This window comes from Diabrotica virgifera, chromosome 7 (assembly GCF_917563875.1).
Source record: "Diabrotica virgifera virgifera chromosome 7, PGI_DIABVI_V3a".
NCBI lineage: Eukaryota > Metazoa > Arthropoda > Insecta > Coleoptera > Chrysomelidae > Diabrotica > Diabrotica virgifera.
Window position 1 is genome coordinate 76317711 of NC_065449.1, and position 23549 is coordinate 76341259.

The window sequence follows — 23549 nt, forward strand, 5'->3', positions numbered from 1 at the left end:
GGGGTACAACGGCCTCCTTAATTCAGATGGACTTACCCAAGTTTTTTTATGTATTTTGACCCGTAGAACACGAATTTTTTGAGTAACAGTCGATCCGGATGTCGATAAGATTATAAACAAAGAACTTGAGGAAGCACATAACAGCGATTTTTTGCAAAATAAAACATTTTTTGTATTTTTTGGGTCATTCTAAGCAAAAAATGTTTTAACAAGTTTTTTCGTAGGATGCATAGTTTTCGACATAAACGCGGTTACTTTCAAAAAATCGAAAAATTGCAATTTTTGAACCCGAATAACTTTTGATTAAAAAATAAAATAGCAATTCTGCTTACCGCATTTGAAAGTTCAAGTCAAATTCTATCGGTTTTGATTATTTTCATTGCTAAAAATTAATTTTTTATTGTTAAACAAAGCTATAAACACATAGTGCTTGAATGATGTTTTCAATGCATTTCTAATTTAAAATCGAAGAAGTAGGCGCGCATACAGACAATTTCTACGTAGATTACGTACATTAAAACGCATGCATTGGGCACGGGAAACACTGTGTTCATAGCTTTGTTTAACAATAAAAAAATAAATTTTTAGCAATGCAAATAATCAAAACCGATAGAATTTGACTTGAGCTTTCAAATGCAGTAAGCAGAATTGCTATTTTATTTTTTAATCAAAAGTTATTCGGGTTCAAAAATTGCAATTTTTCGATTTTTTTAAGTTCAACCGCGTTTATCTCCAAAACTATGCATTCTACGAAAAAACTTGGTAAGAACATTTTTTGCTTAGAATCACCCAAAAAATTCAAAAAATGTTTTGTTTTGCGAGAAATCGCTGTTATGTAATTCCTCAAGTTCTTTGTTTATACCAATCTTATCGACATCCGGATCAACTGTTACCCAAAAAATTCGTGTTCTACGAGTCAAAATACATAAAAAAAAACTTGGGTAAGTCCATCTGAATTAAGGCGGCCGTTGTACCCCCCCTGGCGACAGGGGGGGTACAACGACATGGCGACTGGCGACCTATTTTCAGAACCGGCAGAAATAACGGTTTTCTTGCGCTGATCTAGTCTTTGATCAACCTCCATTATTGGCCAAGAAACACAAAAATGCTCCTCATCATGCATTAGGAAGGACGGCACCAGAGAGATAACGCGATTATACCATGATAATCATCACCTTGCATTTTTGTTGTGCTAAAAAGGTTTATGCATTATCGTAATCAGAATCTTGTTTCCAAAAATAATGTGAGATGTAGTTCTCCAATCAAGCTAAGAGAGTCATTAATATGCAGCTCAGCGGGGTACTATAGTTGGAAATGTGTACTTAAATAAACAAGGGATGATTCCATAAAACAGGTAGATCCCTTGTTGATAGAATTTCACACCTCGAAGAATAGCACCCCGCGTAGCTAAATATTAATGTGTCTCTTAGTTCGATTGCACCGGTATACCTATATGTATACAAGTAAAAAATATATTTCGAAAAATTATCAAAAGCAGATTTACGCACTGATAACCATTTTTGCATATAATTTCCTTTGCTTAATATTTTTTCTTGATTTTTATCTAGATACATCTCATTCCGTTATGCTAAAGGATAAAGATGGAAATGTCATTACCAACAGAAATGAAGTACCAAGGGCAGTAGAAGATTTCTATTGGGACCGTGCAAGTTCGGCAAAGCGACCCCTATTTCTACGCTCTGTACTTTTAACGTATGGTCCTAAAGTTTTGGGAAAAATTTCACCTGGTCTGATTGAGAAGCAAAATGCATTTAACAAAGAAGGCCATTGAATTGAAATGTCATCAGTTATTGACATTTAATAAACAAAGCAGAATATTTTGCTTTGTGCTCTGCAAAATGTCTTATAACATTGATATTCGTCGAGGTGTTTATAATATGGTTGGGCGAATGTCGAAACGAGATATTGTTAATATTTATCGAGATCAAAACATAAGCAAATCGACAATTTATCGCACAATCAGAGAATGTGAAGAAGGGATACCATGTGTTAACTTGCGTAAAAGTGGCCGACCGCGGATTTTGAACCATATAAGAGAGGCAAGACTGATTGAAGCACGTAAGAACAAAATTGGGGTCTCACAGCGAAAACTGGCCAGAAGATTTCATGTTGGAAAGACTACAGTATACAGGACCCTATCGAGTAACAATATTATCTACCGGAAAAGAAGGAAAGCTCCAAAATACACAGAGGATCAATTAGAGAGAATTCCGAGATGTTGCCGCGCGTTAAGGCGAGTGCATTTCGTCAACAAGTTGATCGTGATGGACGATGAAAAATATTTTACTTTGTCCAACTCTGAGATGAAGGGTAACGATGGGTTTTACACGAACTATTACGAAAATGTACCTGATGAAATAAAATTCAAAAGTAAGAAAAAATTTGAGGACAAAATTTTGCTATGGTGTGCAATTTCTGAGGCTGGCTTTATCTCACAGCCCTACATTGGTGTTGTTCGAGGCGAAGCCTTAAACGCAAATATTTATATTCAAAGATGTCTCTCTAAATTGCTTCAGTTTGTGAACACACATCATGCAAATGATCAAATAGTCTTTTGGCCAGATCTTGCTTCATGTCATTACGCGAGGATCACAAGGGACTGGTACGAAACTAACAACATTACCTTTGTACCGAAAGCAGACAATCCCCCCAACCTACCTCAGGCTCGTCCAGTTGAAGAGTTCTGGGCAATATTAAGTCGGAAAGTCTATAATAACGGATGGGAAGCACAAAATCAGGAACAGTTAAGACGCCGCATATATACAAAAATTAGAGAAATTGACGCCGAGGTCGTCCAAAGGATGATGCAACGTGTCAGGGGAATTATTAGGCAAATCGAAAATAATGGTCCCTTTTCTGTCATTTGAATTTTGATTTATAATAAGGATAGTTTAGTTAAATTGTTGAATAATTTAATAAAAATATAAGATTATTGTGGTCAGAGTTATATGCTTTTGAAATTTTTCCCAAAACTTTAGGACCATACGTTATTCGCACTTCTAATTATATTGGCCAATTATATTAGTCCTGGTTACTGGATAATTGTCAAGGCCATAGTCCAAAAAAATAATAAGAAAAAATAAGATGCAGGTTATGTTATGCAAACATAAGCAATTGTATGTAGTAAATAAAATTAGTTATTAAAATGCAGTACTGCAAGCAAAATACAATTAATTAAATTTACCTTTATATAATAATTGCATATCATATCAATATTGTGGAACAATATATAATTTTTCTGCTTCAATGACAGAAGGTATGAAATATACGTCAATTTGACAATTTCAATTGACAATATGAATTATTTAAAATAGTTGCAATATTTCTCCGCGACTCGCGCACGGTCGTTTCTCGTTTCCCTTCCAAGTACTTGCACACCGCGAATACAGAATTATACAACAGTGAACAAAACCTTGATGAGCAACTAACAGAAAAGTTAAAAAATTCAGGAAAAAGATTAGTCAACCAAGGATCCTAATGTTGTTCTGAAGCTATTTTCTTAATTAAAAATAATTTACCATTAAAAGTAATTTACCAAGGATCCTAATATGTATATCAGTGCTGACTGCAAACTTATACAATAATCAGAGCTGGGCCGGGTACTGATAAATTGTACTGGGGTACAGAGTACCGGGTACTTTTCATATTTGAGGAATGAGTACAGAGTACCGAGTACAAAAGTACTCAGAGTACAATACACAAAGTACAATTACCCGAATTTCTCGGGTACTTATTTCGAGTACATTTGAATATAGAACCCGAAAAAAGGTAAGAGGGTAATAATTATCTCTGCCTTTCTAAACATATTTATTTATGAGTCATAAATACATAAAATAACGTACAACTCTAACTTAAATAAAAAAAAATATGAATTTTAAAAATTTGAGATTGATTAATATGTAATCAGTATAACACCACGCACACTCACTGATTAATTTTATTGGCTTTTAAGGTAACTAATTTTTCAAAGTTTCCTCAGATCTTCAGAGCATTTCTTGAAGGGCTATTAATTATTATGGCATAAGACAATAGGCGTTTGCTTGACTTTGCGAATGGACTGATACTGAAAATGGCGTTTTGCTTGATGCTATTAATTTGCTGTCCCACATGCAGCGACAAGTTTAGCCTTGCAAAAAGTACTCGGAAAATGTACTCATACAATAAACGCGGGTACCGGGTATTTTACCCATACTCGGGTACTGGGTACTGAGTACCCAAAATGTACTTAAAGTACAAAATTCGGGTACTTGTACCCTGGTATTGCCCAGCCCTGACAATAATGCAACCATGGCCGACATAGTTCTGATAATAGATAACTTGAAGATATTTTAACTATCCTTACTGGGTTAGATGTCGCCTAACTGGAAGTTGGTTTGAACATAAATTGTGGAAAGACACAAAACATAATACGTGACAAATCTGGTAGGAAGCAAAAATCCAAAAGTCGACTGGAACGAAATAGCATTAGTTCATAAATATAAATATTTAGGTGATGAAATCAAACTGGTAGGGACTATCGAACTGCAAAGAATCACTTTAGCATGAACCACCTCTGGAGCACTATTTATATGGCCACAAATTATTTCTTATTTGTTTCCAGTCATGACTCACGGCGCCGAAACATTTTCCTTAATCCAGGCCTCAACAACCAATCTCGAGACTGGTCCAAAGAAGAATGGAACGGTCATTACTTGGACTAAGTCTCAAAAACGAGGAAATACGAAGGGCAGTCACAGAGCTGAAGTGAAACTGAGCGGGTCCAAAAAATCACAGTGTGGAGACCACCGGCAGACAGAGGTAGACCACCTACACGATGGACAGACGACATCAAAAGAACCGATGGGAATTGGCTGCAGGAAGCTCAAGGCCGACAGAACTGGAAGAAATTAGGGGAAGCCTATGTTCAACTTTGGACGTAGAAGGATGGATGATGATGATCACATATCATTGGTGTCTTCTTCCTGTAAATATTTGTCTGTTCGATTTATCAATTTTTTTTATATCATACATTGTTCTGCGAACTTTTTTATATATGAATTCCAGTTATTTTTTCCACTGGGACTACTGTTTTCCGGACTTGTTGAGCATAGTTGTTTCCACGTGAGCACAGTGTCACTAAACATGATGCTGTTTATGTTTTTAAAGAATAAGATATTTTCTACATTTTGCTTGCAAGAATTTTGTTAGATTTTTTTAAGTGCTCTTCATGTTTTAATCGTTTGTTATTGATCTTATCTTGTTTCCGTACATATTTATAAATTTTGATCTTACTTCTGTTAGCCCAGTATACTATGGTAAAAATATAACATCCGATTCCCATTTATCAGACATCCATGAAATCTCTATGTTACCGTTAAAACCCGAATTTACTAGAAAAAACTAGTTTTAACTAGGCGCTTTAGACAATTCTAGTTTTAACTAGTCAAAATTAGATTTGACTGCTACATTCAGTTAAAACTAGAAATCCCGAACGCAGTTAAAGAGACAAGTATGTATTACGACTTGTTCGGGGTAGTGTTAATGACGAAGGCGGCCGGTCGGTAGCAAAGTAGTGTGTGAAACTGTTGATTGTTTTGCATCGTTTTTATTGGTTATATTACACCACTGTGTATTATTCACCATTAGTGATAATATCGCAGATCAGATTAAGAGCAGAGATATAAGAACGTGTTTTGAAAATGAATATATATATATATATATATATATATATATATATATATATATATATATATATATATATATATATATATATATATATATATATATATATATATATATATATATATATATATATGAATTAAATGAAAAGATTTCTCTGGTATACAGAAGAAATCTTTTCCGTAGCGGACGCGAAAATGTAAATTTCAAAGTCTTCATAAAAGACGATGAACGACAAAAGACACCTCTTTGTGTCACAGATTTGTCTACAAAGCCACGTTATTCGCTACACATTCGTCAATAACGGAGAAGAACCGTGATATGAAAGGAAACGGCGATTGCATTTTCTTACACCTCGACCATCCACCTAGATGTTCCTGACGAGAGCTTGACATGAGCTCGAAACACGTCGTGTAGAATATCGGTGGTGGTCGAAGTGAAATAAAATGCAATCGCCGTTTCCTTTCATATCACGGTTCTTCTCCGTTATTGACGAATGTGTAGCGAATAACGTGGCTTTGTAGACAAATCTGTGACACAAAGAGGTGTCTTTTGTCGTTCATCGTCTTTTATGAAGACTTTGAAATTTACATTTTCGCGTCCGCTACGGAAAAGATTTCTTCTGTATACCAGAGAAATCTTTTCATTTAATTCATATAGATGTCGTACCAAGTGTACTGAAGTCTGGTTATTTTATTATTACCAGAAAGGCCAAAAGCATTTTCTTACACCTCGACCATCCACCTAGATGTTCCTGACGAGAGCTTGACATGAGCTCGAAACACGTCGTGTAGAATATCGGTGGTGGTCGAAGTGAAATAAAATGCAATCGCCGTTTCCTTTCATATCACGGTTCTTCTCCGTTATTGACGAATGTGTAGCGAATAACGTGGCTTTGTAGACAAATCTGTGACACAAAGAGGTGTCTTTTGTCGTTCATCGTCTTTTATGAAGACTTTGAAATTTACATTTTCGCGTCCGCTACGGAAAAGATTTCTTCTGTATACCAGAGAAATCTTTTCATTTAATTCATATAGATGTCGTACCAAGTGTACTGAAGTCTGGTTATTTTATTATTACCAGAAAGGCCAAAAGCATTTTCTTACACCTCGACCATCCACCTAGATGTTCCTGACGAGAGCTTGACATGAGCTCGAAACACGTCGTGTAGAATATCGGTGGTGGTCGAAGTGAAATAAAATGCAATCGCCGTTTCCTTTCATATCACGGTTCTTCTCCGTCATTGACGGATATAAGACTTTGAAATTTACATTTTCGCGTCCGCTACGGAGATTTCTTCTGTATACCAGAGAAATCTTTTCATTTAATTCATATAGATGTCGTACCAAGTGTACTGAAGTCTGGTTATTTTATTATTACCAGAAAGGCCAAAAGCATTTTCTTACACCTCGACCATCCACCTAGATGTTCCTGACGAGAGCTTGACATGAGCTCGAAACACGTCGTGTAGAATATCGGTGGTGGTCGAAGTGAAATAAAATGCAATCGCCGTTTCCTTTCATATCACGGTTCTTCTCCGTCATTGACGGATATAAGACTTTGAAATTTACATTTTCGCGTCCGCTACGGAGATTTCTTCTGTATACCAGAGAAATCTTTTCATTTAATTCATATAGATGTCGTACCAAGTGTACTGAAGTCTGGTTATTTTATTATTACCAGAAAGGCCAAAAGCATTTTCTTACACCTCGACCATCCACCTAGATGTTCCTGACGAGAGCTTGACATGAGCTCGAAACACGTCGTGTAGAATATCGGTGGTGGTCGAAGTGAAATAAAATGCAATCGCCGTTTCCTTTCATATATATATATATATATATATATATATATATATATATATATATATATATATATATATATATATATATATATATATATATATATATATATATATATATATAATAAACTAATGGTCGAAATACAAGATGCGGAACTGTCTGCCAAGAAAACACCATTACAAAATCGAAGACTAAAATGATTTAGAATTGTTGAAGTTGGCGAAATAAAAAAGTTAGCTTCTAAAATTGATTACATCAAATATTATGTACCTGTCGAAAATATTTTTGGCATAATTGAAGCAGCCCATGTTGCTATTTTTCATGGAAATCGGGATATGTTGAAGACTGAAACCGCCAGGAGATAGGCAAATATAACTTTTTATTGATATGATCGATACTTTTATACCAATGTGTGAAACCTGCCAACGGAAGAAGAGTAAAATAAGTAGAAGAGTAATATAAAAACGAAGAGAGGTCTAGTGTCCAAATCTATATTGCATTCAAAAATGAATAGTCGCTGTCAGGTAGATTTGATCGATATGCAATCACAAGAGAATCGCATATAAACTACTCTAAATGAAATCCGTTCGCGATTTCTAGTTTTAACTGAATTTAGCAGTCAAATCTAGTTTTGACTAGTTTTGTGTTTTATTGGCACTGGTTTTCACAACCAACTGGCCAGTCAATTTCATAATTGTTTTTTAGACTATAACTTATCACTAACTCGGGGAGTGATGTGTAGTGTGTGTGTGTGGAGTAAGTGTCTTGTTACTTTGCAAAGTCGACGTCATTGTCTTTGCAAAGAGACGCTAATTGTATCCGAACGTCTGCGGTCCCTCCGGTGAATACCGATCCCACAAGGACAGAAACTATTTTCATTTATTAATTTATAATAAACGAAAAATTTCTGACCCTGGTGAGATTCGAACTCACGACCTTTTCGGATTTTTCGATCCATAGGCAGGCGCTCTTACTACTGAGCCACGGAGGGGGTCAGTTTTGACTAGTTAAAACTAGAATTGACTAAAGCGCTCAGTTAAAATTATTTTTTCCTAGTAAATTCGGGTTTTAACTGAAATCGGGTTTTAACGGTAACATCTATACCAGTAACCAGTAACTTCATAATCCATCCGAAGTGTCCAAAATTTGCTATAAACAGTATTTACGCAAAACAAATCTAAACTTTTTGTTATAATATAGCAAATTTTATCTTCGATAGTTTTGTATTTATTTTAAAAAACTATCGTATTTTTAAAAATATCAAAAATATTTTTCACTGTAAGATATGTATATTTTTTTTAAAATTATTCATTTTATATTGTTATGTGGTTAGCTGGAAGAGAATTCTTGTTTGTACAATATAATATGATATGAGATCGGTGTGGAATTTCGGACATATTAGGGCTACAGGTAAAAGATAAACAACACCCTCATATAAGGGCGGGTACTTTATGTCTCGATAACCAAGGTTAACTAACCTCGGTTAATAAACCGGGGTTTAATCGGGACCTCTGTAGGGTCTCTTGCGTTGGAATAAGATTAAACCCCGGTTATCTAACCGGGGTTTAATCGAGACATAAAGTACCGGGCCTAAGTCTACGATGACAATGATGAAAGGTTGACACTAACTCGATATATGGACTCGAAAAAGACGATAATTATCCTTTTCACGTATGTGTTGTTTTATGTTGTTTTTAAATTACATTTAGAGCTTATCTACTTATTTTCAGAATCCGTATATTAGGAAAACTTTCTCTTTTGAGTCGTTGTTTTTCATTTTTATTTTCAATTACATATAACAATTCCCGATCAATGATTAGATTCCTGGTTGAATATTCCATTTGTCTTTGTCAGATATTTCTTGAATATTCGTTGACGTATGTTTATAGGTACCATTCTGTTACGGAAAACAACGGAAAGATTCTATCTAAAACTGTCCAAGATATTTATATATCTTTTTAAATCGTGTTATAGGAAATATCAAGTCTATTCTTGTTTTGCGTCCCACATGAATCGATTTTGTATATTGCCACCTGGACTTCATGAGGATATTTCAATGGAGGGTGAATAACTCGGTTTCCTATTTAATTTTAGTATTAACCTTAAGCTCAATTTCATCAATTGTTTTATAGAATTTGTTATAAAATAATATTATAATCGTTTAATCTAGGGAGCAGGTATCCCAGTTTAGCTTTTTGATACCTCAACAAATAGGCAAATACAAACAAAACACATTTTAATCCAGGATCCATACAATTTTAGAAGTTAGACTACAATGGTTATCTTACCTTGATATATTCCATTCAAAATTAATGTATTGTTTAACTTTTCATTAATTTTTAATTATTCTACGATTTTACTATGGAAAAACTATTTCATGGATATTTTAGTTAGTTATTTAACTATTTAATATTTACGTGGTTTTGTAATGATATTCTGAATGTTATAAAAGTATATTAAAGTTTAGGAATAACCTGTTTTATAGGATTTATTTGTAACCATATGGCAGTTATTTCTGTTTTATTCATTAATTTTATGAGAATTCAACAAAAATAAAATTAAAAATCGCTTTTCCAACCAGGATCAACCGTTTTATATGATTTGTTCTTCTACTTATTTAACATATAATTAATTGTTTAGCTGGATTACAGAAGAAATTTTAAACATGGTGGAAGGAAGAAGAATTTTTAAACATAAGGAAATATAATACAAACAAATTAGATGTAAATTAATGTAAATAACTAAACAAATTAGAATAACTAAAAGAAAATAATACCCAAAAGGAGCATTCTGGCGACCGAAATGGAATACTGGAGAAGATGCTGCAGCCTGGCCAGAAGAGACATGAAAGTGGAAAGTGAAAAAAGATGCCCCTCACTTAATAGATGAAAGAAGACTAAAATGGTACGGCCACGTACGTAGAGCAGAAAATACATGGATCAACAAGATTGCCGAATTGAGCTCAAGAGGAACAAGAAGGAGAGGATGACCGAGGAAATAATGGAAAAATGAAGTTAATGCCATGCCAAAGAAAGAATTAGAAGACGGAGACCTTCAAGAGTTATTGGATTTTAGTAAACATGACAGGAAGAGAAATGGGTCTAAAAATGAATGCTTCTAAGATAAAATTTATGATATTCAGTCGCCAACCTCACCACAATGCTTCCCTACAGACAGATCAACAAATATTGCGAGAGCTAATATCTGGGAGGCTTCAGTACAGACCAACTAGAACCAAGTAAAGAGATCAGATGCAGAATTGAAGCAACTCACACAACATTTCTAAAACTGAATCATTACATATTTTGTAACCACAGCCTAAATCTAAAATTATGTCAAAGAATGTCAGCGAGACCTGGACTCTGAAGCTGATACGATCATTCGCCTAAAGGCGTTTGAGATGTGGTTGCATAGAAGAATGCTCCGAATACTATGAACATAATAGCAAACCGACGAAGATGTGTTAAATAGAACAAATGCCGATCGTGAGTTACTGAAAACTATTAGCGCTGTTTCACATTATAAGAATTTTAGTCGTGCGATGGTTAAAATCTATATAGTGGCTCCGCATTCACCGCTTGAAACGTTCGGAGAAGGGAGAAAGATTCCATATATGAATGCCGAGCCACTATGTAGATTTTAACCATCGCACGATGGTTATTTTTTGTGGTTCGGCCAGTAAATACATTTTAAAACGGTTAGAAGCAATACAAAATACTGTTTTAAGACTATGTTTGGGAGCAATGTGCTTTACTCCCTGTGAACCATTGAACCCCCTTAGAACTCAGAAGACAATTTTTATCTGAAAAGTTTATTCTAAAATCCTATATAAAAGATCCAATATTAAGTAATAAAATTTCTGCACTAAACTACCTCGATTTAACAATAAAATATTGGTCTAAAAAAACCTCTCCCTCCTTATGTTCAGCATTTCGTAATACTAACAATATGAGCAATATTATTAAAAAGCCACCTCAATCGGATTTCTTTCAGGCTTTAGAAACGTCAATAATTCTAATTCCCTCATATTATGAACTTCACACACTTAGCAAAACTATCCTTAATGATTATACTGCAAAATACCCTAATCACCTACAAATATATACCGATGCTTCAAAACAAAGTGATGGTGTGGGCTGTGCTTTTTATATACTATCACTAGATGTCAAAGAAAAATTTAAACTGAATTCCAATACATCAATATTTTCAGAAGAAACCATAGCTATCATAAAAGCATGCCAATACGCCGAAAATAAAAATCTAAAACAAATAAACATATCATTACGACTCATTCTCAGTCTTAAAAAGTTTCTCTAGTCAACTAGACGAAAATTATGTTAACGTAAATCCCTACATCAAAGAATTAAAGATACTATTATTAGTCCAATGCGCATCTGTTTTGAGATGGACGTTGAGAGGTGACTCAAATTTTTTTGCAGAAATTGCTTGAAATAATAATTTAACTCAAATAATAATATTTGAGTTATCCTGACACTGAAAATGGTCCGGAACATTTAGTGGAGTCAATGAAGGTTTTCACCTCCGATTTCGTTGAACCTCCATCGATTTTCATGAAAATTGGTACGTATGTAGAGGATACCTCAAGAAACAAAGGTGACATGGTGCCAACTTGCGCTTTTACCCTGGGGGTGGATGCCACCCCTTCTCGGGGGTGGAAATTATTTTATTAAAAATAATACCACTAATCGATAGAGGGATAAATTATAAGTAAAATTTGTTATATAAAGTTATTCCAATAAATCAATAGTTTTTGAGTTATTAAAGATCAAAAGTTTTGATTTTTCCTGAAAAAAATCCATGTTTTAAAGCAGTTTTTCATAAATAACTCAAAAACCATAAGTTTCTTCAAAAAAGTTGTTGTTACTAAAATTGAAGATAATATAAAAATAAATAAGCTCTTTATTCGAAAAATCCTTTATTACATATACAAAGTGAGTTATATGCAATTGAATGTATATTTTTTTTCCGCGAGTACTCAAATCTTAGTATTCAAGCTTAAATAACAGGAAAACGATGCACTTTGTTAACTAGAGATACTAAACATTTTAATAAAGTACTTAAAGGTAACTATCAAAAAGCTATATAAGAAGTCGATAGCATCAAAATTAAGCAAGTTATGATGGAAATAAGAGGACCCTTTCAGATTTTTTAGAGAAGAATGAAAAATGAAACCTACGTCATTTCCACAAAAATTAAAATTTATAGTAACCCATTTAAAACTTTATTTATTTTAACATGAGTAATAACTTCAAAAATTTTGACCGGTTTAGAATGCATATTTTTGAAAAAAAATACGATTAAAAAAAATTAGAATTTTTCAAATTTTCGTGAATTTCACTTTCTTTTGATAATAACTCCAAAAATACTCGATATACTTAAAAAATGGTAGAGAACAAAATTTTAGTTTTAACTTTATTTAAGCTTTTTCTTTTTCTAATATTTTTTTACGACAAAAAATAACCGAGATAGAAACATTTAAAACGTAAATTTTACTGCGAGAACCATGTAACCGGGGCCCTTTCACCTTGTATTTAAAAAAAAATAAAGGATTTACAAAATTATGTTTAATACAGTGTTATAGACCTTTTACTTAGCTTTGTAATGGTTTTTGGGTAATTCTCATATTTCAAAAATTAACGGAGTTATTTAAAAAAAACCAATAACATTTTCTTTGAAAAAATTTTATAGCGGAGATTTTGTATGTATACAGGCTGTGGGAAGTCCAATTAGTCGTTTGTTGTAGGAGATATGAAAAAAGTTTATTTAGGTGAGATTGGGGCATAGATAATATCAGAATTTAAATACATTTCCAAATATACAGGGCCACCCATATTGACAGGATGAAACAAAATTATCTTTTGTTTAATGGAACAGCCTGTATATTTTTACATTTTTGGATTCTCCTCTATGTTTTATTTCTTAAAATATCAGGTTTTGTGATGTTATACGAAGTAGTTTAAAAGATAATTACGTTTTTTTTTTCAAATTTCATAGCAATATTCACCCCCTGTATAATTGTAGTGATTTGACATCAGAAAATCAATTTATGTTCAAGTGATTTTTAATATAGTCTATTATTGTTAAAAATTATTAATCTAGCAAAACGTTTAATTTTAGGTAATACAGGGTTGGTCGAAACTGAATGAGTGTTTTCTCAAAGTTTGAGAGTATGAGTTTTCTCAAACGGAGCAGCCTGTAATGCCTGTAATGAGCATTGTAATGAAATGCTATTGTATGGCACTTTATTATTTCCCACCCTGCCAGTGAGAACTGAATTTATTTTTGAAATTCCTAACTTTATAACTTTAATTATTTTAAATATTGTAAACGATTAAAAAACAATCAAATTAAATTGAAATGAATAACCAGTGTATATCTTCCACATTTACTTCATATTTAACGTAGCCTGTACCATAACATTGCACAGATTATTATCACTGTATAGCAACGATATACCATGAATGTGAATTCATACTTGGGAAATGTCCTATATCCAGTCTCACAAAAAAAGGGATTCCTCAAACATAATATACAGGGTGAGGCAAATAAAGGGCCTATTAGAAATATCTCGAGAACTAAAGGCAACAGAATCATGAAACTTGGAATGAAGGGGTTTTGAAGGATGATCTATTAAATGAAAATATTTTCATCTCTTTACAACTTCCGGTTATACCGGAAGTTGCTTATAACTTCGTTTTTTTTTAAATGGGACACCCTGTATATTTTTACATTTTTGGATTCTCTTTGATGTCTTCTTTCTTAAAATATGAGGTTTTGTAATATTATAGAGGGTATTTTAAAAGATAATTACGTTTTTTTTTTATTAATTTCGTAGCAAAATTAACACCCTGTAGAATTGTAGTAGTTTGACATCTAAAACTCTACTTACGTTCATATGATTTTTAATATACTCTACTATTGTTAAGAATAATTAGTACAGCAAAATTTTTAATTTTAGTATACAGGGTTGGTCGAAACTCGGAATGAGTATTTTCTGAGTTTTCTTAAATGGAACACCCTGTATTTTAGTATTGTAATGAAATGATATTTTACGGTACTTTTTTATTTCTTACGCATTCCCTATACCTAACTGCTTTAATTTGTGCTTAATTGTTAATCGCACCAACAATCTTAACTACGTAGGTATTTTGATAGCTAAACCATCATTGGTAATTTTAAGGACCAGTCTGGATTAATATGTATTTATTTCTGAAAAATTATTTGGGATTGAGTATTTTCACGGCCAACCTAATAAAATTTTACGTATTTTTTGTTGCGATTAATGTTTAGCTTGAATCATCAATAACTCACAAATTAAAGCAGTTAGGTATAGGGAATGCTTAAGAAATAAAAAAGTACTATAAAATATCATTTCACTACAATACAAAAATACAGGGTGTTCCATTTAAGAAAACTCAGAAAATACTCATTCCGCTATAACCGGAAGTTGCAAAGAGATGAAAATATTTTCATTTAATAGATCATCCTTCAAAACCCCTTTATTCCAATTTTCATGATTCTGTTGCCTTTAGTTCTCGAGATATTTCTAATAGGCCAGTTATCTGCCTCACCCTATATATGCAGACAAAATCAGCCAAAGTGATTTGGGATATCTAATGAAAGGTATGTTCAGTTTGTTTGTAGAATTATATTTAATTAGATTTGCTTTAATTACTAAAATAAATAAATTTTCAATTATATTTATGTATTTGTGGAAAAGGAAATCTAGCATTAGTGGCCGTTATTGACAGGTTTTACTGTACCAATAATATTTTATTAAATTATGAAACATTATTTAAATAAAAAATTTATAAACTTGATAAAAGAAAGTTTGCTTAGAATTTACTCCTCTATCTAATTATGGGGTTATTTTTAATAAAATAGTGTTCACCCATGAGAAGGGGTAACATCCACCCCCAGGATAAAAGCGCAAGTTGGTACCACATCACTTTTGTTTCTTGAGGTATGCTCTAACTACTTACCAATTTTCATGAAAATTGATGGAGGTTTAACGAAATCAGGGGTGAAAACCTTCAGTGACTGCCTTTTTGGAAATATAAAAGAATAATTTTTTTCGTGATTGTCAATTTGCTAATTTTCTGATTTTTGGTTGCTATAAGGTTTGAAAAATTAATAAAAATTATACATCATGCACATAAATGTAAAAAAATATTTATTTTACTTAATTAAACGAGATTGCTTGAGCCAGAATGCTGAAATCTGCATTTTTATCATTAAAAAAAAAGGTGGATTTCACCCCTAAAATGCAGAAAGCGCAACTTGGTGCCATATCACTTTTGTTTTTTGAGGTATCCTCTAACTACTCAACAATTTTCATGAAAATCGATGAATGTTCAAAGAAATCGTGGGTGAAAACATTCAGTGACTACACTTTCAGAAATATAGAAGAATAAGGTTTTCGTGATTTTCGACTTGTTAATTTTCGGATTTTTGGTTGCTATAAGGTTTGAAAAATAAAAAAAAATGTAATTCATGCACATAAATATAAAAAAAATATTTATTTTTCTTAATTAAACATTACTTGCGCCATAATGCGGAAATCTGCATTTTTTACAATTTAAAAAGTAGGGGTGTATTGCACCCCTAAAAGGCAAAAGCGCAAGTTGATGCTATATAACTTTTATTTGTTGGGGTATCCTCTAACTACTTACCGATTTTCATGAAAATCGATGAAGGTTCAACGAAATAGGAAGTGAAAACTTACAGTGACTGCACTTTCAGAAATCTAAAAAATAATTTTAAAAAAAGGGGTGTATTTCACCCCTAAAATGCAAAAAGCGCAAGTTGGCACTATGTCACCTTTGTTCCTTGAGGTATCCTTTAACCACTCACCAATTTTTATGAAAATCGATGGAGGTTCAACGAAATCTGAGCTAATAACTCATATCCACCTTCATTGACTCCACTAATTGTTTAAATAATCAAAATGTCAAAATATGAAGGAAAAATTCGATTTTTTTATTGGTTTTTTGATTATAACTTTAAAAGTATTCATTTCGGAGAAAAGTTGCACTGACATAAAAGTTGCGTAATTAAATTTCCTACAATATAAAATTGGTTAAAAATTTAAAAAACAGTCACCTTTGTTGCAAAATAGCAATAATTGCGAAAAAAAAAACCATACAAAAACAAGTACGTACATACATATTCGCATTTTACGTTTTTCAGCCATTTATGCTACACTTAGGACCTTCATATTTTACCCAGAAAAACTTTATGATATAGTAAAACAACACTGTAAATTTCATTAAGATCGGTTTAATAGATTTTGCAAAATAAATTTTGCAATCCAGCTTTCGCAAAAAAAATTCATTTTTTTAAAATGTTGCAGGACTGAAAATAAAGCAGATAGCAAGTTGAATTTTTTTTGCTTATAGAAGTGTACTGTACCTTTCATTTGCAATTTGCAAAACTAAAATCGATTAATTACCACGGCATCAGGAAATTTTTTAAATAAACTTTAACTTCTGGTGCTACGCACAGGACAGCGGTGTTCGATTCACACAAGTTGATTTCTACCAAAATTTCTTCCAATCTTTATCTAATATATTATTTATTTACTCTATATTTTGTTGTATTTTAATATTTTAATTCCACAAAAACCAAACTAATTTTATTATTGCTTGTGAAATATTGTTTAAACAATTGCATATGTTTAAAAATAATAAACTTTTATTCTCTAAGTTAAAATATATGAACAAAGAAAGTGTTTGCTAAAAAAAGTGTTATTCCAAAGGATAGAGTATGTGTTTTTATTTTGCAATAAACAAATTTACTTATTTATATCGAAATGTAATAAAAATTAAAATGTATCAATCATTATCAGAGGACATTGGAATGCCCAATCACAGCAAACTATCAGCTGTCCGGCGCGTAGCACCAATAATTAATGTTTATTTAAAAGAATTCCTGACGCCGTGGTAGTTAATCGATTTTAGTTTTGAAAATTGCAAATGAAATCTACAGTACACTTCTATAAGCAAAAAAAATTTCAACTTGCTATCTGCTTTATTTTTAGTCCTGTAACATTTTGAAAAAATGAATTTTTTTTGCGAAATCTGGATTGCAAAATTTATTGAACCGATCTTAATGAAATTTACAATATTGTTTTACTATATCATAAAGTTTTTCTGGGTGAAATATGAAGGTCCTAAGTGTAGCATAAATGGTTAAAAAACGTAAAATGCGAATACTTGTTTTTGTATGTTTTTTTCGCAATTATTGCTATTTTGCAACAAGAGTGACTATTTTTTAAATTTTTAACCAATTCTATATTGTAGGAAATTTAATTACGCAACTTTTATGTTAGTACAACTTTTCTCGGAAATGAATACTTTTAAAGTTATAATCAAAAAACGAAGAAAAAAATCTAATTTTTCCTTCATTTTTTGACAGTTTGATTATTTAAACAATGTTCCGGACTTTTTTGAGAGGGAGGATAACTCAAATATTATTTTGAGTAAATTTCAAGCAATTTCTGCAAAAAAATTTGAGTTACCTCTCAACGTCCAAATGTACTAATATTTTTACAGATGCGCCCTGGTCTATTGGGACCGTGCAAGTTCGGCAAAGCGACCTCTATTTCTACGCTCTGTACTTTTATTCGCACTTTTAATTATATTGGCCAATTATATTAGTCCTGGTTGCTGGATAATTGTCAAGACCATAGTCCAAAAAAATAATAAGAAGAAAAAATAAGATGCAGGTTATGTTTAGCAAACGTAAACAATTGTATGTAGTAAATAAAATCAGTTATTAAAATGCAGTACTGCAAGCAAAATACAATTAATTAAATTTACCTTTATATAATAATTGCATATCATATCAATATTGTGGAGCAATATATAATTTTTCTGCGTCAATGACAGAAGGTATGAAATATACGTCAATTTGACAATTTCAATTGACAATATGAATTATTTAAGATAGTTGCAATATTTCTCCGCGACTCGCGCACGGTCGTTTCTCGTTTCCCTTTCCAAGTACTTGCACACCGCGAATATCTATCAGTTGGCAAAAGACAGCATTTTCAGTGGCGCGAAAACATTGAATGATATTGGACTTCAAGAATGTATAACCATAAGTAAAACCAGATTACATAATAACTGGAAACTTCAATGGAATCAATACTGTATAAATTGTCCGACAAGGTATACTTTTTACATCCGAAAATCCCGACAGATTATTGGCATAAAAATTTAGATTTTTCAAGACACGATATTGTTACTATCTCTCGACTAAAAATTGGCCATGCCTGTTATCCCGCACATCTATATAAAATCAATATAATACAGTCGGATTTGTGCAAAAATTGCAATACAATAAGTGACTTGGATCATATATTTTTTACATGTGACAAATATGTGACAAAAAGAAATTTGTTGAATATGCAGCTATTGCAAGAAAACGTTTATCCCCCATATAATCTGATGAACTTACTAGCTTTGAACAAACCGTCAATCTTTAGGATTCTTCTAAATTATATTAAGTCGTGTAAATTGAAACTTTAGATTATAAAATTAGTCGTGTAAATTAATAATACCCCTTATGCCTACTTAGTATGTGGTTAGTCACCCTGAACGATCTGGGTGCGAAAAGTTTTTCCCCCTTACCTTCCCTGGATTGTTTTTGTAATGGATTCGGAGATGGATTCGTAATGGTATTGGTGTATGGTGAGGCGTCGATTTCAAGAAGTGTTGCTGGCTAAATGGGCGCAGTTCTCAAAGGCCATAAAAGACAAAAAAAAAGCATCGCACGACTAAAATTCTTATAATGTGAAACAGTACATAAAATAGGAAAAACGTTATATCTTGGGCATGGCCTTAGAGGAGACCGCTACAGACTCCTTCAGCTTCAAAGCTTCTCCTTCATACTCCTTCACCTTCATGAAAGGAAAAATCGAGGGCCGCAGAGGTATTGGAAGGAAGCAGTTGTCATGGCTTAAAAACATTCGCGATTGGGCAGGAATTTGCAGTGCCGAACAACTATTCCGATTATATGAAGACCGTGAACAACTTGCCAATGTAATTGTCAACGTTAGGAGGACCCAATATGGCACCGAAAGAAGAATTATATTAATGACTTCGCATCTTTTTGTTATCTTCTTAGCCCTTCGTCATTAGTATTATATACTACAATAGTAGTCAATGCTGCTAACTTCTTTATCTGTTCTATCTTTATTGTCCAGCCCATACAACAAAGTGAACAAAGTAGATAAAAAGTTATGTGTTAATGCTCTTATCTTCAATTTTATATTAAGAGCACGAGTAGTAAGAGTGCCTAAACTGACACGTTTCAACTTAGGATCAACGACTTTATATGATTATTTCTTAACGAGAACCAATCGTTAAATAGAAGTTATATCCAAGTTACAATTAATATATTATTATTTCCAAGTACCTATTTATTGATGTGTCTTACCCTGAAAGAGAAAATCCGTGTTTATCAACTCTTGTTAAAAAAATATGATCTTCAACATTGTTTTTATTTTAAAAGGACCGGAAAAAAATGTACCCTCCACGACCAAGGGGCAATCGAAAGCAGAGAAAGAAAGCTACTGAACAGCCTGTGAAATTAGATACTTTACGCTTTTGCCTCAGTGGATTATCGTCTCAGGATTCTGGTGTTGGGTCGAGTCAGGAGTGCCCGCCGCTGGATTTGGGACAGATCATCGTGCCGGACATACATCTAAAACAAGGTAAAATTTATACATATTTTTGTTGCATGTGGTGATGGTAGGAATTTTTCGGTACGTTGTTGGACATATTATTGCTTTTAAATAAATAAGGTCTTTAAATACAATGTTTTTTGGGAATTAATCACAAATGTATTTAAGTGCATTGTTACATATTAAGTACATGTAATACATTAAGGACATGTACTATATTAAGTACATAATACATATGTATTATTACATCATTATACTTAGTACATTTGTGAATAATTCTAATAAAACAAAAAGTTTTACAATAGCTTCAGAAAATAGACTTTGTTGTATTTATTTTTTTGTATAATTTATCAAAATGTTGCGAATCAAAGAAGCTAATTGACAAATTTATTTTTATGAGAAAACAAATAATTTAGAAAATGTCACAGCATGCCGTACCGAAATACCATTATATTTGATAATTTGTGTTCAACACTGAAGAAATGCCAAACTAAAAATTAAGCAAAAATTTGCACAGATCAAAGGAAATGGTCGGAACAAGGAAAATTGATTACCAGGAAAATCATCTATTTTAAATACAGTGATGAGCGCAATAATAAATGGCAAAATAACGCAAAAGATGGAAAACAATGCGTTGTGAAATAAAAAGAGATGAAACTAGTAGAAGTGTAAAATAATCGATAGAAACCTTTACATTACATAACATAATATATTTTCCCACCTTAGACATCTGTGACAGAAATTTTTTATAAAATTCTCCTGTCACAGTGACGGTTGTCATACTCCTCCGATACGTCTAAAATGTAATGTAATGTAAATGTATAGGTTCCTATCGATAATTTTACACCTCTACTAGTTTCATCTCTTTTTATATCACAACGTATAATGTTTTCCATCTTTTGCGTTATTTTGCCGGTTTTTAGCGTGCTCATCACTATATAACACGCAGTATGTTTGTTGCCTTGATTACATATAAACACAATAAATATTATGTTGTACATAATGACGACATATAATAATATATATCTATTTAGTTTATTTATTTGTGAATTTAGGTTTCTTTTTCATTTCATTAACCTTGTTGGGCTCCAGTCTTTGCTCTTCTATTCATTTCTCTATTGCTTTTTATTTTTATGTCGAAGTTCATCTACAGCACATATTACCTTCCTTCTATAATTTTATCAACGCAGAGTACAGCTGTGGATTGAGACAGGTTTTAACAAATTATTCTTGTTGTTTTTTTCCCAAAATATAATGTTGACAAACGAGATCTTTTTGTGTGTGCAGATTTCTATTTAATTTAAAGTATTGGCGCACTGAAAAGAAAAAAATAGGAACGTTTTAACTGACATACAGATGTTTTTGAGCTGGAAACAAACTTGATCACACAAAAGGTAAGGAGAAAACAGAAATACATATAGGTCAGTAAACGTATCCTGTGGATTTTTTTATCAGAAATTTCTTCTTAAATGTAATTACGAAATCTTGTAATTTTTCATCCTCCATATTTTTCAACAGTGAAAACTATTTCTATAGGGTCATAAAAATAATTTTTTATTGGATTTATGTGACAATTATATGGCCCTAAAAAATAGTTTTCAGTGTATTTTTAATAACCATTATTCATTCTTTTGCAAATCACTACCATAATGATATTAAAATATTTACAAATTTTTTAGGTATACTACATACACGTTCTGTTTCAAAAACTCACCTACAAATAATCGACATTTATACTGAATACCTATATACATAAAACACTAAATTTAGAGCTCTATGCACAGACCGATCAAGACCATAGACATAATAAGAATAGAATGGGTAAGGTATGGGCCGCTTTGTGAATCGAGGTGAATCTGGATTTAGCGATATACTGTGGCCGATAGAGCGTTTCGCGTTAAGAACGGTACATTGCGTAGATAGGGCTACGTATTTCTTATGGACGATGAAAGCGGGCCGATGCCGCTTCTATCGTATCGAGAATGAATCGTGTATCGGCAAACTAGTAGCAACACGTGCCTGAGAGTTTTGGCAACACTGATCTGCATAAGCCAAACGTTCCGTTCTTAACGTGAAATAAAGTATAGTTGTCTTTTCCATTCATTCGCGCGTGATCGCGTGGTAAAGAGAGATAGATAAACTACCGATCGTGTGCTCCGCCTTTCACTATTTTGCTCACAATGCCTTGTTTATTCTTATTATGTCTATGGTCTGTTACACGATTTAAAAATTTTAGGTCCAGCGCCCACGACGCAACTGTTTTAAGACAACGGTTGAAAACTAGTTGGAAACCGGTTTCAGGCGGATCACTTGGTTCCCGTGCTTTTACGCTGCTGAGATAACAAAATAGTTGCGAGTGCAATCAGTTTCGAACCGTAACTTTAAAACAGAAGTAGTTGCGTGTGCAATCAGTTTCGAACTTTAGTTTTAAAACAATTGCGCCGTGAGCGCTGGACTTTAACAAAAAAAATGTGGTAGAATGTTTAAATGGAGAAAATTGAATTTTGAATTATACTTGAGTTTGTTTGTCATCCGGTTCACATTTTTGTACATCAAATTGTTGTTTTTGTGGATAAAATATAAAACAATTTTAATGGTAGTTTCGAAATTTTCTTCAACTGCTCACCAAACTCTTGCTTTATTTATTGCTTTTCTGCCGTTGCTCTATACAGTAACCGTTACGTTTAGACACATGGGCACATTGAACTAATACAGCCCTGGACCCTTCACTTGTTGCACTGTTTACTTTTATGCCGGAAGTAAAAAAGATTGATTCTACATAAAAAAAGTCTCTTGACGTAAAACAAGAAGTATTAAGTTGGAGAATATTCGAGATGCCATTGAATAGGGTTTTTCATTCACAGTAATTTGTTTCGAGCCTCTGTCATGTGTCACATAATATTTATATATCTACGTCATACGTTATTGGCATATACCAATGATACAAACCAAAGACGTATGACGTAGATATATTAATATTATGTGACACATGACAGAAGCTCGAAACATATGACAATCGATGAAAAGCCTATAACCTAGAAATGTCTAGTGGCGTCTAGAACGTCAGAAAATGTATATAAACATAGAGAGTTGGCGGTCTATGGAAACAGTTGTATTTGAAGTTTATAGTTATTATTGTTGTCATGTGTAAAAGTTATAAAATGTATGACATACATGACATGACGGCACATGACATGAAAGTCACATGTGAGAACGGGCCGAATTAGCCCATAAGCCTAGCAATTACATATGTACCCATGTGTCTACTAGCATGGCGCTTACTGTATATATGCCATTGAACTGTGATGTATTAAAATGATGAATCGGTTGCATATGTGAGTCAATTTCAGCAGTGTTAAAGA

General features: G+C 32.7%; 2 protein-coding genes across 3 annotated transcripts in view; both read left to right on the forward strand.

The window, feature by feature from the left end:
* The window catches only part of LOC114328470 (serine-rich adhesin for platelets), a 127170-nt gene that overhangs the window by 87589 nt on the left and 16032 nt on the right, over positions 1–23549 (forward strand). For both annotated transcript variants that reach the window (XM_028277325.2, XM_028277326.2), the window contains exon 5: positions 20016–20217. In XM_028277325.2, coding sequence (XP_028133126.1) covers positions 20016–20217 — 202 coding nt within the window. The remainder of the gene's footprint in view (positions 1–20015; positions 20218–23549) is intronic.
* Positions 1541–20008, forward strand: LOC126887760 (uncharacterized). Its single transcript, XM_050655566.1, has 2 exons — positions 1541–3277; positions 18392–20008. Exon 1 carries the CDS (start codon positions 1767–1769, stop codon positions 2886–2888), a length of 1122 nt encoding a protein of 373 aa, XP_050511523.1. The 5' UTR covers positions 1541–1766; the 3' UTR covers positions 2889–3277; positions 18392–20008.